The sequence below is a fragment of the Martes martes genome, assembly GCF_963455335.1.
Source record: "Martes martes genome assembly, chromosome: 13".
NCBI lineage: Eukaryota > Metazoa > Chordata > Mammalia > Carnivora > Mustelidae > Martes > Martes martes.
Genome location: NC_137901.1, coordinates 83,141,471 through 83,155,605, shown reverse-complemented (window position 1 = coordinate 83,155,605; position 14,135 = coordinate 83,141,471). Strand labels below are relative to the sequence as shown.

At 48.9% G+C, this 14,135-nt stretch overlaps 1 protein-coding gene across 2 annotated transcripts in view; it reads left to right on the top strand.

Annotated features, from left to right (window-relative positions):
- RPH3A (rabphilin 3A) overlaps nt 1-8,026 on the top strand; it is a gene marked incomplete at both ends in the record, with an annotated part of 65,285 nt that extends 57,259 nt beyond the window's left edge. For both annotated transcript variants that reach the window (XM_080821971.1, XM_080821970.1), the window contains 3 exons: nt 3,669-3,750; nt 7,003-7,099; nt 7,896-8,026. In XM_080821971.1, coding sequence (XP_080678097.1) covers nt 3,669-3,750; nt 7,003-7,099; nt 7,896-8,026 — 310 coding nt within the window. The remainder of the gene's footprint in view (nt 1-3,668; nt 3,751-7,002; nt 7,100-7,895) is intronic.
- Between the last annotated feature and the right edge of the window lie 6,109 nt (nt 8,027-14,135).

Here is a 14,135-nt window from a genome sequence, read left to right as displayed (position 1 = left end):
TATGAGGAGTTTTGTGGCTCTGTCCCCTCCAGTGGGACAAAGACAGTCAGCAGGGTTGCAGTGACCCCATTTGGAGCCCCCTGGAATCAGCAGCATGTCCCTCTAGCAGTCCAGAGCCCCACCGCCAAAGAAGCAATCCAGCTTTTTCCAGTGCAAATCTGGAAATATTTTAAAGAAAAGACCTTAGACTTTGAGTTATTCCCAGAAACTCCACCATGGGGAGTCAGAGAGTCGTGTTATCTGTGTTAGTCCAGAGCCTCTGGAATGATGCCAAGATGGGGTTCAACAGACCAGGGCTTTGCTAGCGGCAATGCCTGAGGCAGGGAGACGGAAGAGCTGCTAGACTGCCATGCGAGTCTGACTCACGTGAGCAGAGGGGAGAGACAGGCCAGGGGAAGCATCGTGGATGCAAGTTCAGCAAGGCCATCAGAGTCCTCAAGGCCCAAAGGAGCCACCAGACAAGTCCCATGTCTCCTAGGAACAGGACTCCCATAATATTCCTGCCAACATCAGCCATCAGCCCAGAGCGGGGCCACGGCACAAACATGGCTAGGTTTCCAAGGGCAGCAGCTGAGACCCCGGTCAGCAATGCTGTAGCTGAAGGTCCGCCCGGCACATTTCTCACGGCCACCACTGAGTCAGACGTGGGTTCCACTCCCATCTCTGCCAGCTGCCAGCTGTATAACTGTAAACAAGTTACCCTAACCTCGGATTCTTCCTTGGCACAGTGGACACAGTAGTTCCACTTATGTCCGGGAATGGGCACAAGGCAAAAGGCTCAAATAAGATCTCACGTAGAAAGCAATTCTAGATGTGCCTGGCACAGTAATATTTGGCCCAATCTCAGTGGACTTCTGCATTGCCTTGTGACAGCTAAAGATGTGTTTCTATGCATATGATTGAAAGCTTGGGCTCTGGATCCAGACTGCCTGGGTTTGAATCTTAGAGCCCATAGTCTTCAATATTCTCTAGCTGTGTGACCTTCAGCCAGTGCCTTCACATCTCTGGGCCTCAACGTCCTCATCTGTAAAATGGGAAGAGTAACATTGGTCATTAGGTTCTGCCCTCCAAAAAGCAGACTTCAGGGCTAAATGAGATGTGCAGGAGATTGATTGGGGGAAAAGTCTGTGAAGAAAAATTGAGAGGGAGCCAGCAGAGGACCATAGGGAAAGCAGGTGGGGTGAAGGAGGGAGCCGGGAGGATGGTTGGGCAGGAAGAATCTGAGATTGCAGTACAGTTCTGATGAAGTTACAGCCCAGGTGATGGGGAATGCCCGAGTGCAAAGTCGCTCGTTGCAGGAGCCCTGCATCTCCCAGCAGTGGGACTGCCTGCTAGCCCTGCTGGCCCAGGTGCTGGCTGGGAGCCCAGGGTGAGTGCAGCCACGGTGAGAACAGTGGGGTGAATTCAGAGCCCAGCACCTTGTCAGTCCATTTTGCCCCCCATGGCTGGAGGTCTGAGAGGAGCATTGTCATGGGGTCTGGTACACAGTAGGTGCTCATTAAACATCTGCCATTCTGGTTCTAAATCACTACCCCCCCCCGTTCCTCCTCGTGGCAGAGAACATTTGTTGATGTTCCCTCCAGCACAGGAGACGTTCCCTCCTCCAGCCTCCCTCTCATAATAGAAGGCAATGCTCCCTTTAAGGTCATGGCTAAAAAATTAGGCCAGGGTGGACTCTGCTTTGGATTTTCTTCAAATGAGGGTTTAGTGAACAGAAGAACCCATGAGTCAGGGATGAATTTGATTTCTAGGAGTAACTGGGTTTTGTTTTCTCATATGGGCCAATAAAGAAAATTAGCTCATGGGCTGCTGTCCTGCACTCTGTTACATCCCAGCCACCGGCAAGTTGTTTTTCTTAAATAATTCTTCCTACCCACCCCCTTCTCCCATCCGCCCAATCACAGTGGAGGAAGGAACATTGCTGTGCTCACCCAGAAAACGGCTGCCCTGGTCTCATCGTGGGAAAGCTAACAGGAGGCCATTAATCAGTCTAAGATTGAATTAAGATTTTTTAAAAAGATTTTATTTATTTATTTGACACAGAGAGAAAGATCACAAATAGGCAGAGAGGCAGGCAGAGAGAGAGGAGGAAGCAGGCTCCCTGCTGAGCAGAGAGCCTGATGCGGGGCTCGATCCCAGGACCCCGAAATCATGACCTGAGCCAAAGGCAGAGGCTTAACCCACTGAGCCACCCAAGCGCCCCTGAATTAAGATTTTTAAAATCAGAATTGCCCTTTATCTTTGCTCAGCACTTCATACTATTCAGTCCCTGCTTTGTGTCCCTTCTTTAAAATTGTCCTCAAGGGGCGCCTGGGTGGCTCGGTCCCTTAAGCATTTCTGCCTTTGGCTCAGGTCATGATCCCAGGGTCCTGGGATAGAGCCCCACAGAGGGAATGGGGGTGGGGGGGCCTGTTCAGCAGGGAGCCTGTTTCTCCCTCTCCTTCTGCTGCTCCCCCGCCTGTGTGCTCACGCGTGCTCTCTCTCTCTCTCTCAAATAAGTAAATAATTAAAAATAAAACAAAATAATAAAATTGTCCTCAAGGGCAGGAGGAGGTACAGGCTTTCAGTTGTGGAATGAATGAGTCACAGGGGTGAAGGCACAGCAGAAGAAATATCATCAGTGGCCTCCAGTGTTGTTGCATGGTGACAGATGGTGACCACCCTTGTGGTGAGCACAGCAGAAGTGTAGACTTGTCAAGTCACTGTGTGTATGTCTGAAACTAATGTAACACTGTCCACTATGCTTCAATAAAAATCAATAAATAAAGTAAATTATCCTCAAAAGCAGTTCTGTAAGTGAAGGGAAAAAATGTTTGCCCTCTTTACAGATTGGGAAACTGAGGCATGCTGAAGCTACACTTGGGTTCAAAGTTGCACAGCTAGTGACAGCTTTAATGAGAGTCCAAGTGTCCTAACAATTAGGAGCTTCTGGCCCACCTTATTTATTTGCCCAGAAAATACTGATAGAGTGCCTACTATGTGCCAGGCATTGTGCTTACACTGGGGAAGAGCTGTCTAGGCAGAGGAAATGGTATGTGCAAAGGTCCTGGGGTGGAAAGGAGAGTGAATGAGGAGTGAGGTGAAGAGCATAGCATAAGAGCAGGCTGGGCTAGAGCAAGGACCCAATCATATAGAGCTTTAAAAGCCCCATCAAGGAATTTGAACTTTACCCTTAGGTCCAAGGGGAGCCACTGAATAGTTTTGAGGAGGACTGATTGTTATCAGATTTGTATCTTCTGTGTATACAGTCACCGCCTCCCCAGGACTTGGGGGCAGCCTAAGGGGTAATCGTGCCACTCTAGGCACCACCATCCAGGCTTTCGATCTGACCCCTTCGGACTGAGTACTAGCTAAGAGGCGAGCACTGGGTTGGTTCTGAGCTGTGTGACCTGAGGCACATGTCTCAACTTGTCTGGATGCTCAATTTCCTTGCACGTGAAATGGGGGGTTGTAGCCTTACCCACGAGGGTTTGTTGAGAATGAACTATCCCGCAGGTCCTCAGTGCGGTGCCTGGCAGCTCTGCTCTAACGCACATCGATGTTGTTAATGTCAATTCACGTCCTGATTTGTGCAGTGATTCTCCGGGCACAGGAGGGAGCCTTTGGGGTCAAGAGGCTGATCTTATTCATTAAACTTCCCTCGCGATAGCATCTCTGTCTCTTCTCAGCTGGCTGAAACCGGACATGGGAAAGAAAGCCAAACACAAGACTCAAATAAAGAAGAAGACCTTGAACCCTGAGTTTAATGAGGTAAGGCTGCCCCACTTTTGTCATGCTCTGGGATATTTCCCGTGTGTGAGGCAGGAACAAGCTCCCTACTAGAATGTTATAATTCACATCAAAACAGTTTTCTCTTGGGGTGCCTGGGTGGCGTAGTCGGTTGAGCGTCCGACTCTTGGTTTCAGCTCAGGTCACGATCTCATGGTTGTGGGATCGAGCCCCGTGTCGGCTCCCTGCTCAGTGCGGAGTCTGCTTCAGATTCTTTCTCCCTCTCTCTTGCCCCGCCACCCCTCCCTGTTCATGCTCTCTCTCTCTCTAAAATGAATAAATAAAATATTTTTTTAAAAAGCTTTCTCTTATAGGTCCGTTTGAATTATTTAAAGGATAGGTAATGAGTTCCTTATCACCAGAGGGAATCAAGTATAAGACAAAAGCCTATAGATTAGGTATGTCATAGGAAGAAGCTGCATTTGGAGACAGATTGAATGAAATCATGTCCAAGGTCTAGTAGTCTGTGGTCCTGAAATTTGATGAAATAAATAGGGATAAGTGATGCCTTTTACCAGTCACCCAGTTGGCACTGCCCCCTCTCTGTCCCTCACTCCCCATGTCCATCCTGGGTGTCAAGCCCTACTAAGGCCCCTATCTACATACTGTGCCCCTTTCTGTTGTCTCACTGTCACTTGTCAGGCATTTCACATCTGGACTATTGCAGTAGACTCCTGACTCACTTCCTTGTTGAGTGTTTGGCCCGTCCTCATATAAGCATGAGCTTTCTAAAGAATGAATCTGAATTTTTCTTCCCCATTGCTTAACCCAGCAGTGGCTCCTTAACTTCTTAGTGTGACAGTCAAGCCCTTTCAAACTCACGTCCCATCCCTTCCCCATCTCACCCTCCCCTCCTCAAGTCACCCTAACTTCGTGCGGGTCCTTGGTACATCTCTTAGCCTTTGTGCCTGCTCCTCCCTTTTCCTGGACTTCCGTCTCTCTCTCTCCCTCTCTGGAACACTCCTAGTCATCCCTTAAGAGTCAGTGTGTTAAAACCCCTGCAGGGTTCACGTGTACCTGCATGTCATGCTGTCCCCCTGGATTTCTGTTATTTGTTTACAAGCGGTCAGATCCCAGGGGTCCAGAAATATCTGTTGAATGTAACAATCTGACGTCAGACCAGAGTCAGCTAGCATTGGTTTTTATCCAAATGTTGGAAAGTGGGCCAAGAAAACTACAATACAGTGTGCTTTGTGCTCATTTTGCTTTTGAAATGCATGTGCCCATATGAGCGTGCATGGAGAATATTCTTTGTAAACAGAGCTCAGAGCATCACTGGCCAGTAGCTCAGTGCATCCTATCCGCAGGTCCCTCTTTCAGCTGGACCCCTCACGTCCCAACTCTGACTCCTGAATTGTGAGTAAGGAGCCAATGACTGCTGTCCTGTCCTACCCTCTCCCGGAGTCTGAACAAGTCACTGCAGTAGAAATCCAAAGAGCCAGTAAGCCTCATTAGCAATAGAGAAGATAGAGAAGATAGGAAACAAGACCAGACACCAGATCTCATCACAAACAGGCACAAAAATATTATAAAATTTTGGTACCTGGTGTTGGTGAGCCTGTGGGGAAATGTATGCATCATGGGTAAGAGACCAAACTGGTCCAACTTCCTAAAGGATGTTTGTCAATCTGTTGTCAAAATGTCCAAAATCCTTAACATTTTATAATTTAAATACCATTTATTTGAGGAACAGGTAATATAGTCACATATCTGAAAATTCCAAAAGTTCCAAAGGATGTCCAATCAACAATCCTCCTCCTTTCCCAGCCTCTATCACCTACTTCTCTTCTTCTGAAGGAGCTACACTATCCACTTCCAGGATTTATAAACATACTAGACAAACACACATAGGGCCGGCTTTCTTACTGGCCAGAAATGGCATCGTGGCGTACATCGCTGCTCTCGATCTTAGAACCTTACAGACTTAGAGATACACGTCTCAGAATTTATCCCAAATAAGTGATCACGGATTTGCACAATGACTGAGTTGCAAGTGTGCCTTTCATCCGATCATTAATGGTAGCAGAAAGTTGGAAACAACCACCTCAGTACTTCACTGTTGAGCATTAGGTTAGGGACAGTGACCTAAGCACTACAGGAAACCAGAAAGATACTTGCTAACGTGCTAAGTTGGTTTTTTACCATGTGTTATAAAATGGGAAAATAAGGCGCTCACAATGCAGCATGTTCATATTATACTTTACATAATATTCAAATGTTTCATATAATATTCAAATTAATATTCATGTTGACTTTTGAAAACATACATTAATGTGGTCGCACATGGGAAACGTTGACAGTGGCTATTCTGGGGTAGTTAGATGACAGGCTTGGGGGTTGGGTTTTATTTGATTTTATTTTAGCTTCCTCGTTTGTTTTTGGTTTTTTTTTGTCACTTGTTTTTTTTATTATTATCTTATTTTTTTAAATTTTTTTAATTAAATTTTTTATTTATTTTCAGCGTAACTGTATTCATTGTTTTTTCACCACACCCAGTGCTCCATGCAATCTGTGCCCTCCCCTTCCTCGTTTGTTTTAAAGATGAACATGAATGGGCGTGCCTGGGTGGTTCAGTGGGCTAAAGCCTCTGCCTTCGGCTAAGGTCATGACCCCGGGTCCTGGGATGGAGCCCCGCATTGGGCTCTCTGCTCGGCGGGGAGCCTGTTTCCTCCTCTCTCTCTGCCTGCCTCTCTGCCTACTTGTGATCTCTCTCTGTCAAATAAATAAATTTTTAAAAATCTTAAAAAAAAAACCAATGAGCATGAATGCATTTTACAGTTAGGCAGAAAAGTGATGTAAAAAGTCTAGAAACCCAAGCCTCTGTCCTTCATGTCAGTCTCAGGGCCCTCCACTACCCTTAACCTGTAAGTGATGGAAAGAGGAAAATCCACTTCAGAAGCGACCAGAATGGAAGGACTGAATTCACGGCCATTTGCCTTCAAGGAAACCTGACCAGGAGCAGCTCTCTTAGAAAAACCCCATCAGCCGTCCTGATTTTAGAGAGTCATTGAAACATGAATCATGGGTTTTGAGAGACTTTGTTATACAGAGTGTTTGTTGAAAGGGGATTGTTGGTCCTGGGGTAAAGCCTCCAGCAGGAGGGTCCCCTTGCTCCCAGGTACTGGGTTCAAGGGCCTCCCCTTGGTCCCTGAATCCCTAGGGCTCAGCCCCTTAGCTTCTAATGCCGAAGGCTCGGGACCTTCCCCCTCACCTGTCTTTCTCTGCTGCATCCAGGAGTTTTTCTATGACATCAAACATAGTGACCTGGCGAAGAAGTCCTTGGACATCTCGGTCTGGGACTATGACATCGGCAAGTCCAACGATTACATCGGTGAGTGCTCCCGACTCCCAGAGAAAAGCTCCTCCTCCCCAGAGAGAAGAGCCTTGAGGATCTAGGCTTCTCTTAGAGGGTTCAGGGCTCTCCCTGTCTTCTGGTGGCCGTTTCATCCAAATGCCACCTCGGGACCCAGGGTACTGATCTGGGCCCAGTTTGGGGATGCTTTTATAGGAAAGGGCTTACAGAGCTGGGCGACTTGGTCATCATTGGTTATCTGCTGAACAGATAACCAAATCACAGAGGAGAGTGGGGTCTGTGGCCCCCAAAAATAGGGTACAAAGGAAGTCCCCTTAATTCATGAGGCCTGAAGGAAGGTTCTAGTTTTCCCAGCCCCCCTTCCAATGATGAGGAAGATCATTCATGAAAGGTGAAGCAGGGAGGGCACTCCAGGCAAGGGACACAGCGTAAGCCAAGGGGTGGAGGCAGGACTGGACAGGGTGGCCGAGCTGACCCTTTGGAAATAGACGAGGGGTCCCCAGAAGTAGTGGGAGACAAGTTTCGGTGAGTGGGGTGGTGACTTACAGAAGGTCTTAAAAAAATGGGACAGTGAAGCTACCACATGGTGGTCCCATAGGGAGCCATGGCGGGCTCCTGAGTAGCTGGTGTGCAGGCAGAGTAGGCCAGTAGTAACGTCATCACAACAGCCTCCGTAGAGAAAGACCCCAGGTTGCTGGAGGGGTCACTGCTTGCCGGCATTTTCCCCCCAGCTAGACATTAGGATCCAGAACGAGAGTCCTATGCGCCCCTCCACTCTGACCGCCTGCCTCTGTCTCCCCATCTTGCCGTCCAGGAGGCTGCCAGCTGGGGATCTCGGCCAAGGGAGAACGCTTGAAACACTGGTACGAGTGTCTGAAAAACAAGGACAAGAAGATTGAGCGCTGGCACCAGCTACAGAACGAGAACCACGTGTCGAGTGATTAGGATGGACCCCCAGGTCCCCAGCTCCATGCCCCACCCCATGCCAGGTCACCCGCCAGCCTGATCCTGCTGCCCTTCGCACTCTGGCCTCTCTTCTCTCTGCCTCCCCTACCCGCCTCCCTCCCCAAGCCTGCCTTTGAGGTGCCCCCTGTCCTTGGGCACTGCTGCCAAAGACCTTTCTCCTCTGTCTGCGATGCTGTGGTGCGGGGCCTGACTGCAGCCCCTCTCTGGTCCCTCCAGGATGGAGCAGGAGGGAGAGGAAGGCGGAGATTTGTACAAGGAGGCTGGAATTTAACAACCTTTCTGTCTGGGGAAACTGCAAAGGTTCTTCATCATTTAGGACTGTTTTTAGAACCTCCTGGCCTTGAACACACACACACACACACACACACACACACACACACACACACCCTGCATTTCCTGGGTCCTGTCTGTGTATACCCTCAGCTGGTCAGCAGACTGGAACCAGGCTGCAAGGGCCAGCACTGGGGCGCAGATAGAACCTCCAGGCCCCTGCTGCCCCTCCACGCCACACACCCCGATTGCCAGGAAGACAGACCACCGTGCTTAAACTCCCCGGTGACTAGGAACAGACTCTCCTGGCCCCAGATGCATCCAGATATGGACACGCAGAACACACAAAGGGGCTTGGTAGCCCCCTCTTTCAGGATGCCCCCTCTGTTTGCTTCCTAGCAGAACCCAACACCCTTTCTCTAGTGTCCCCCCACCCACCGTCCCCTTCCCCATCCTGCCCTCCTCCCTCCCTAACCCTACATCCCATCAAACTCTCTTTCTGCGCTCCTCACCCTTCTCTCTCCCTGTCCATCTCTCTCCCCGTCTCCTTTCCCTCTTTCTAAGAGGGTACAATAGCAACAGCAAAAAATACCTTAAGCCAGCCTCACCCCCTCCCCAGCTTGGCCAGCAAACTCAAACTGGCCCCCCCTTGGAGTTCCGGTTAGGCCCGCGTGCTTCTCAACCCCTGCCCATGTCTCCTGGTGGCGGAACCAGGGGGCCCCCGCCCCACGCTGGGCCTGCTGCTGGTGCTGTCCCAGGTGCACAGCGGCCTCCTGCCAGCTGCGTAGACGCCCCTTAGTGGGCTTCCTCGGCCCCTGGGCTCCCCAAGTAGGTGCAAAAGGCAGTTAGAAACCAGAGCTCTGGGTCTGGGGGGTGGGGATGCTCTCCAAAGCCCCCAGCCTTCCCCCTCCCTCTGCTATTAGTTAAGTAAACACACTGCTCTGTCTGTCCCTGGCGCTCTCTGCTTCTCTGACTCCCCGGAGCCCTGTCTCTCACGCAGAATCGCCTTGAATGTCTCTGTCCGTGATGCTGTCTCAGTCTGTCTGTCTCCTGCACGCTTTCACCAAGTTTGTCGGGAGCATAAGACACCATCGTGAATGTACAGCTTCAGAGAGTGACAGATCCTGATGCCAACGGCCATAGTTCCATCATGAATCATGTGGGCTCTCTTCCCCCCAAATTAAAAAAAAATAATAGTAAAAAAGGAAGAAAAGGCGATGAGAATGAATGTTACCAATGTGAGGCTGGGGTCAGGGCGTCTATCACTGCCCCGTGAGAAAGGCTTGTTTTTTCCCGGTTTCCTTTGTCTTCCCCATGATAATCACATCCCTCTGTCTGACAGCCCGTTGTCTATAGACGTCAGCAGAGGGACACGCAAACTCTCACTTTCTCCAAACGCACCTTTTAACCTTTCTCAGTCAATGCCCCCGCCCTCAGCTCCCTGCGCAACTCATCGGAAGACTGATTTCTTGCCTTGAATAACCATCTTCCAAACACCAAGCTCTTCGCCTTCCCCAAGATGGCCAATGGCTTCCAGGCTGCCATCTTGCCTCCCAGCCCTGTCCCTCTGTCAGTCCCTGTGGCGCCCACTCTCGGCCCACCTCCTTCCCACGGTTCACCCCAAGGAGAAAGCATGCTAGCTGCACTGCTCAAGCCTGACGCTGGTGTTGGCGCTGGAATCAGCATGCAGCAAGCTCACGGTGTCCCCGGACCGGGCGCCTGCCGTCCATGACAAAGTGTAACCCCTCCCTGCCTAGAATACACACACGCCCTCCAGTGCATGCCGAACCGCCCACTGCCTTTCTTTGTGATGATGTAGCCAAAAATAAAGTAGGAATATCCAGGAAAAGCTGGTGGCCTGGGTTTTTCCGTTCTGGTTTCTGGAAGTGCTTCCTCCCCATCAGGATACATGATGCTATTTGGAGAGTGAGCGTTTAATGAGCATCTGCTATGTCCCAGCCCTTGGGGTTTCGGCCATGGACAATGCAGATGTGGTCTCTGTCCATGTTGGCTGACTCCACAGTATGTTAGAAGAATGCTTTTTGCTGACGCCCACCCAACAGGGGGCCAGCATCTCTTCTCCCTTCTTCCTCAACCTTGGGGAAAATCCTGGGTGGTATGAAATGAGACAATGTCAAGATGCAAAGAGACAAAGGAGCTGAACCAGGGCCAAGTTCAGTCGACTCACTTATCTGACAGAGGAATAACCCAAAGCCCAGGGCAGGGAACGACATGGCCAATGGCTCACGGCAGCAATGCTAGAAAGGAGCTGTTTCACTGGACTCCTGATGCAATGTTCTTAACATGCTGGTTAATAATATCATAGATCATCAATGTCTCTGTTATGTTCTAGCACCTCCATCCTGCAAGGAGCCTTCACAGATGGCCCTCACCAGTCCTGAGGGCTTAGTCCTGTGGGCTAAGGAGCTAACCAACTTCCCAGGGGGTTCGTAATCTCGCCAAGACCTATCCCAAAAGTGTTTAAGCAATTTATCGGGAATGTTGGTTACTTCCCAGGAGGAATCATCAGTTTCATCCACCAGATGGCCAATTTAGAGACAAGATCTTTTTCTTATCCCCAAAAGGGTGGTTCTCAATCTTAGGGAAGAAATAGGCCTATTAGAGTCGCCTGTAGAGATTTTCTTTTCAAACTACCCATGCTCTCCCTGCCACCCCACACCCAGACTCTGACTGTACCCTGGGGACAAGATGTATATCTGAATATATTTCCTGGTTGATACTTTGTGCCTCCCACCTCCCTCCTGACTTTGCCAACCACTGTCCTAGTCCATCTGTTTTTCCTACGATTTAGCCAGCTGCCAGCAGGTGGAGAGAGGTACCAATTAGGGAGTCCCACCTCCACCTCCGCCCCTCCCAAGGAGTGGCAGGAGGCACTGGTTTCCCTGTGCTCAGGACAGACATCACTAATCTCTCCCCGCGCCCATAGCAGACATTGCTAATCAATATGGCATCTTCCCCACAAAGCCTGCCAGCAGCCTCTGAATCCTTCTCAACACAGCCTTCTAGGCAGCCACCACCAGTCAGTCATGGACGGATGAAAAGAAAGCTAATATCCATCTCTAAAATGATTGATCTCCTTCCCCAGATATGTAGACCTGCCAAAGAAGCCAAGATGAATATACATGAGGGAAGTTTTCAAAACTATGGGTACGCCTGACTTGACTAACGATCTTTTTCTCCCTCATTGAAATAAAGCACAATGCATGTTGCAATGCATGTTGCAATACAGAGGGGTCCAAAGCACCTGACAATAACAAAGCTTGCCAGTTTTGTAATCAGTTCCGTCCAGCATTCAAGTCCTGACCGGCACTCTCTAGATGTGCAAACTCACTTCTCAGGCTCAGTTTCATCATCTGGAAAATGGGAACAACTAGGAATATTTCCAAGAGGTGAGACGAAGTTGCTGGGGTCTGGTCTCCCACCAGGGCTGATGAAGGTGGGCCCCAGGAAAGGGGAAGGTCAAGGGGCTGGGGGTGCCTGGTGAAATCAGTACAAGTGGATTAAAATGCTCTGGAACCCACTGGGCTGGCCCCTCCTCCGCTGAATCAGGTTTGCCAGGGGCGTTGGCCTAACAAGGTTAAATAACACATTTGAACACCTTGGAAACACAAGTCACCGTGCATGTGCGGGACAGTTATAGCTAGCTTGGCCCTGGCCCAAACTCGCTGTGTGACCTTGAACACATCACTTGGTCTGCAACTCTTTAGGTAGGACATCAGAGTGTCATGATTCTCTAACTTGGTTGCCAAGACCCACAAATGTGCCTTAATTTCCCAATTGTTCAGTAAAGACCTAGACCTTTTTGTTGAGGGCAGGCTCCTTGCCTAGAGACCTGCATTGTCTCTATTGCATAAAACACAAGAATTTCTTGTTGCTGTTTCTTCAAGAGGAACAATAAGTTAAAGCCACCTGCAAAACACTCTCTGTCAAAATTCTGGATTTTTCCAATTGTTTCCTCAATCGTTTACAGTTGTGTTATTCTTACCCGGTTTGATACAGTGTGTTGTGAAACTTGACTTTACTTCATCTTTCCAAAGATTTCAGTGTTGGTTTTCTAAGGACGATTCTCTTTTATCCTCATGTTGGATCTGTTTATATGTATTCAGTCAACAGTATCATCCACCAAGAGAAGGGGAAGCAGTAAAAGAGAACACAATAATTTATTTGGGGTCTTTGAATTGCACTGCGGGGAGCACAGACCCGGGTAACCGCCTGGATGTGTCCCCTTGGGGAGTGAGAGCCAGGAGTCTCCACTAGCAAACTGTGCAAGTATTAGGAAATGTACAGACGTAGTTTTCCAGAAATCGTGATTAGAAGATGCAATTACATGATAACATCCATCAGTCTTCTGAGTACATTAGGTCAGTTACTAGGAAAATATCTTTCACAGAGTGGCCAGTTTTTATCCGCAATGCGAATGCAGCTGCCGTGTGCTCAGCAACTCCTGTTTCAAAAACAGGATGAGGTATTGGTCCCCGAAATGGGAGTCTCTCATTCAGAGGTTTTACACAGGTTCACAGTATGCATTTCATTGACAAATGCAATTGCCAGAAAGCGTTTGAGAGCAGAGAGAATCTTTGAAATTCACACAATCCAACTGGGAAGCAAAGTGCACGTCACCTAGAAGGAAGCCCACCCCCTCTATGGTTATTTTCCCTTCCGCATAGGTCAACATGTTATACAGAAGGAGTGGGAGTGGCAATGATTTGCTGGTCTGGTGGTTAAGGGGTACCTGGGTGGCTCAGTGGGTTAAGCCTCTGCCTTCAACTCAGGTCATGATCTCAGGGTCCTGGGATAGAGCTGGGACCCTGCTTCACCCCAACCCCCTCTGCCTGCCTCTCTGCCTACTTTGATCTGTCTGTCAAATAAATAAATAAATAAAATCTTTTAAAAAAAGAAAAGAAAGGAAGTAAAGCCTATTAGTCAAAAGGAAAATATATACATAGCAGGATGCTTAAAAAAAAAAAAAAAGAACAGGACTCTGTGTGTGAGTGTATGTGTGTGTTAACCTAGAAAAATATCTGAGGGGTGCCTGGGTGGCCTAGTGGGTTAAAGCCTCTGCCTTCGGCTCAGGTCATGATCCCAGGGTCGTGGGATCAAGCCCCACATGGGGCTCTCTGCTCAGCGGGGAGCCTGCTTCCCCCTCTCTCTCTGTCTGCCTCTGCCTGCTTGTGATCTCTGTCTATCAAATAAATAAATAAAATCCTTTAAAAAATATATCTGAAAAGACCTATACCGAAGTGTTTATAGTAGTTTTTGAGTTTTAGGATCATGGATGGTCTTTATGCTTCTTGCTTTTCTGACTTCTCTTCCACTTTACAATGTGTGTATATTGCTGTAAAGATCATAGGAAACTATAAAACAGTTTTGTTAGCAATGAAAAAAAGAGGAAGCAGGAGACCATAAATCAGTTTCTAATGACAATTTCTCCTGGGTGAGGTGCTGATAGTGGTTAAAAAGCAACAGTTTCAGGGGCGCCTGGTGGATCTGGCGGTCAAGTGTCTGCCTTCAGCTCAGGTCATGATCCCCGAGCCTGCTTGGCTCCCTGCTCAGCCGGGAGCCTCCCTTGTCCACTGCCCCTCCCCCCAGCTCCTGCTCGCTCCCGCTCTCTCTGTCTCTCTCAAATAAATAAATAAAATCTTAAAAAAAAAAAAAGCGCAACCATTTCAGAGTTCAGCCTGATATTCTAGACTGCTGCATAAAGGATAAGGGAGCTGGCAGGGGAGAAGCCGTTCAGGGTCCGCCCCAGTGTTTGCCAAGCTAAGCTCCTCCCTTCCAAGGAAATGAAACTGACTCA